General features: G+C 42.6%; 1 protein-coding gene across 3 annotated transcripts in view; it reads right to left on the bottom strand.

Annotated features, from left to right (window-relative positions):
• LOC138049920 (hemicentin-1-like) overlaps positions 1–2,500 on the bottom strand; it is a 51,256-nt gene that overhangs the window by 35,889 nt on the left and 12,867 nt on the right. For all 3 annotated transcript variants that reach the window (XM_068896399.1, XM_068896398.1, XM_068896400.1), the window contains exon 4: positions 2,351–2,500. This exon is cut by the window's right edge and continues 150 nt beyond it. In XM_068896399.1, coding sequence (XP_068752500.1) covers positions 2,351–2,500 — 150 coding nt within the window. The remainder of the gene's footprint in view (positions 1–2,350) is intronic.

Genomic DNA, 2,500 nt, shown 5'->3' with positions numbered 1-2,500 from the left:
TAGGGACCACTCGAGGTCCTCAGCAATAAGCCTTGAGGCAGAATGAGCCTCAACATGTAAATCTCCAGGGACATATTGAGCAGACAGCCAAATTTCTCTTGACATGTACCATTGCCAAATCTCCTTGGCAAGTGTGTGGAGGCTCAGATCTTATTCCACCCATGTTATTGATATAAGATACTGCGGTGGTATTGTCCAATTTAAGTCTTACATGTATGATGCTCTGACTAATAAACGATTGAAGAACAAGAAAGGCAGCTAACAACTTCAAACATTTGATAGGGTTGTTAGCCTCAGAAAGAGACCAACGTTCCCTGTGCTTTGTCCATTACAGGAGGCACCCCAGCTAGTTAGACTTGTATCAGAGTTCATGAAAAGATTAATTTCAGGCTCCTGAAAACCCATTAAAGGTAGCGATATTTTGAATTATCCAAAGTAAGTCAGACCGAGAATTAATATCTAAGCAAGAGTGGGCGTCATAATCTCTCGCAGCGAGGAGAGAGCTTGAGACTTGCAAGATTCAATAGAAACCATGTTATCCCCTGGAGAAACTGTATTAATGGCTGAATCAATATTTTCCATTTTGAAATGGATCTTTCCTACAAAAAAAAAAGAATGGCTTGAGATTGACTACAGGCCAAAGATCACCACTTTTATAAGGAACTAGGAAAAGAGTAGAGATGAATTCTCCTTGGGTGTATTCGACATGCTCAATAGTACTCTTATCCAGTAAAATCTGAATTTCAGAGGAAAATTAATAGGATTAATTTTGGAGTAAAATGCTGATAGGGCTGAGAGGCCTCCTAATCTGTACCCCGAGACAGCCTTCAAGGTTCAGTGGTCATTTCACGCCAGTTCTCTATGTGATTGCCCAAGTTGCCAGCACAGGTTAATACCTCATTCAGGCCTTGTCCTTGTTTGTCCTGCTTGTTGATGGGCTGCTGGTACTGGGACTTGAGTAGGGTATACTGCCTCCTCCGGATGAACCTCTGTGGAATCCTAAAAAAGGACCCTTCTTTCCTCGTGTACTGAAAGCAATAGTTTTCCCATCTGTGCGAGAGCCACTTGAACGTGAATCACGACTTGTGCAGGAGACTTTCCTTGAAATTTAATTGACTTCACTAATATCCTTCATCTGTTTGGCAAGGTCATCGCCAAAAAAAAGTGTTGTAATCTTTGTAGATTTTGAACACACTGACTGTGAGCTTTTATTAATATGAGGCCTTAGTTCATCCTTCCTCTTTAATGAGGTCAGAAAAATAGCATTCCCCAAAACATTCAGCATATGTGAAAGCTGGGGGAAGATACTAGAACGATCAATTTTCTCTTTTTTTGTCCTCTGCCTTGGTGACACGCTCGAGTGTCACCACAAGAGCTTGATTGGCTGTGACGATATTGTTTTGACTATCTTGCAAGGCTAGGTCTTTCATACGAACCGGTTTAGACAAGTCAAACCAGAGTTTTTGTTAACCTTACGGACTCCAAGGAATTGACAGTTTCTGGGATTCTGGTACCTGCTCTGGATCTCGTTGACCTTGTCTTCCAGAGGTTTTGTCAAGCAATTTGCGTTGACTATGTTAGCAATCATGTCGCTAACCGGAGGGACGAAAGCTTCGGTTTCCTCACAAATAGACGGCAAGATGTACCCTTGCTCCGTCGTTTCAGTGTCCGTAGTAAAAGATTTTGCTACGGCACTTGTAGTCGGCTCCGACCCTTCGGGTGGGCTCGAATTAGAGTTTGAACCACCGGTCATGAGTTTAGTCCGTTTGAGGTCTACGTCACAATGTCGTCGATACCCAGTTGACTTTTCATTTCATCCACGTCAAACTCGTAAGTCCCCTCGCTGCGACCTTCGTCATTGGACTCGTCGCAGAGCTGCAAAATCTCACCAGCGTCCTGTCCATAAGGCTTACTAACGTCCTCCTTCGCTGCCATATTGCCAGGAAAGGTAAATGCAAGCGAAAGAACTAGCTTAATAAGCAGTTATGAGAAGAAAGAACAACGAATTACTGACCTGTTTGTGAACACACAAAGGGAAGAACTGATTATTATGCAGCACGGCTGGGGTTATGTACCGTCCTCATTTACATTACAATTACTTTGGAAAGTGACCGCTGACTTGTTAGTATCGAAGGAAGTATACAAATTAAGCCCATAAGCGGGAACATATCGGAAGAGAATGTGCACGGGCGAGCCATTATTGGTTTTGGTTTCACCTCTAATTGGTTGAAAAAATGGCGCGAGAACTTTGAACCAATCACTCACTGAGTGAAGTAATGCAAAACCGAAGCAATTCGCTAATTACTTTCGACACTCAATTGAAAACCGCTCTAAGAAAACCAGCCATAACCTGTTTCTAGGTAAAATTCTTCAGTTGCATTCATGCCATGATGATTTGTTCCAATACACTCGTACCGTCCCTCATCACTCTTGGTCACGTTGTTAATTTCCAAGTGAAACATTATTCCATGCGCACCAATATTGCTTCTCCACACATGTC

Source organism: Montipora capricornis, chromosome 5 (genome assembly GCF_036669925.1).
Source record: "Montipora capricornis isolate CH-2021 chromosome 5, ASM3666992v2, whole genome shotgun sequence".
Lineage (NCBI taxonomy): Eukaryota > Metazoa > Cnidaria > Anthozoa > Scleractinia > Acroporidae > Montipora > Montipora capricornis.
This window is presented reverse-complemented; position numbering and strand designations above follow the sequence as displayed.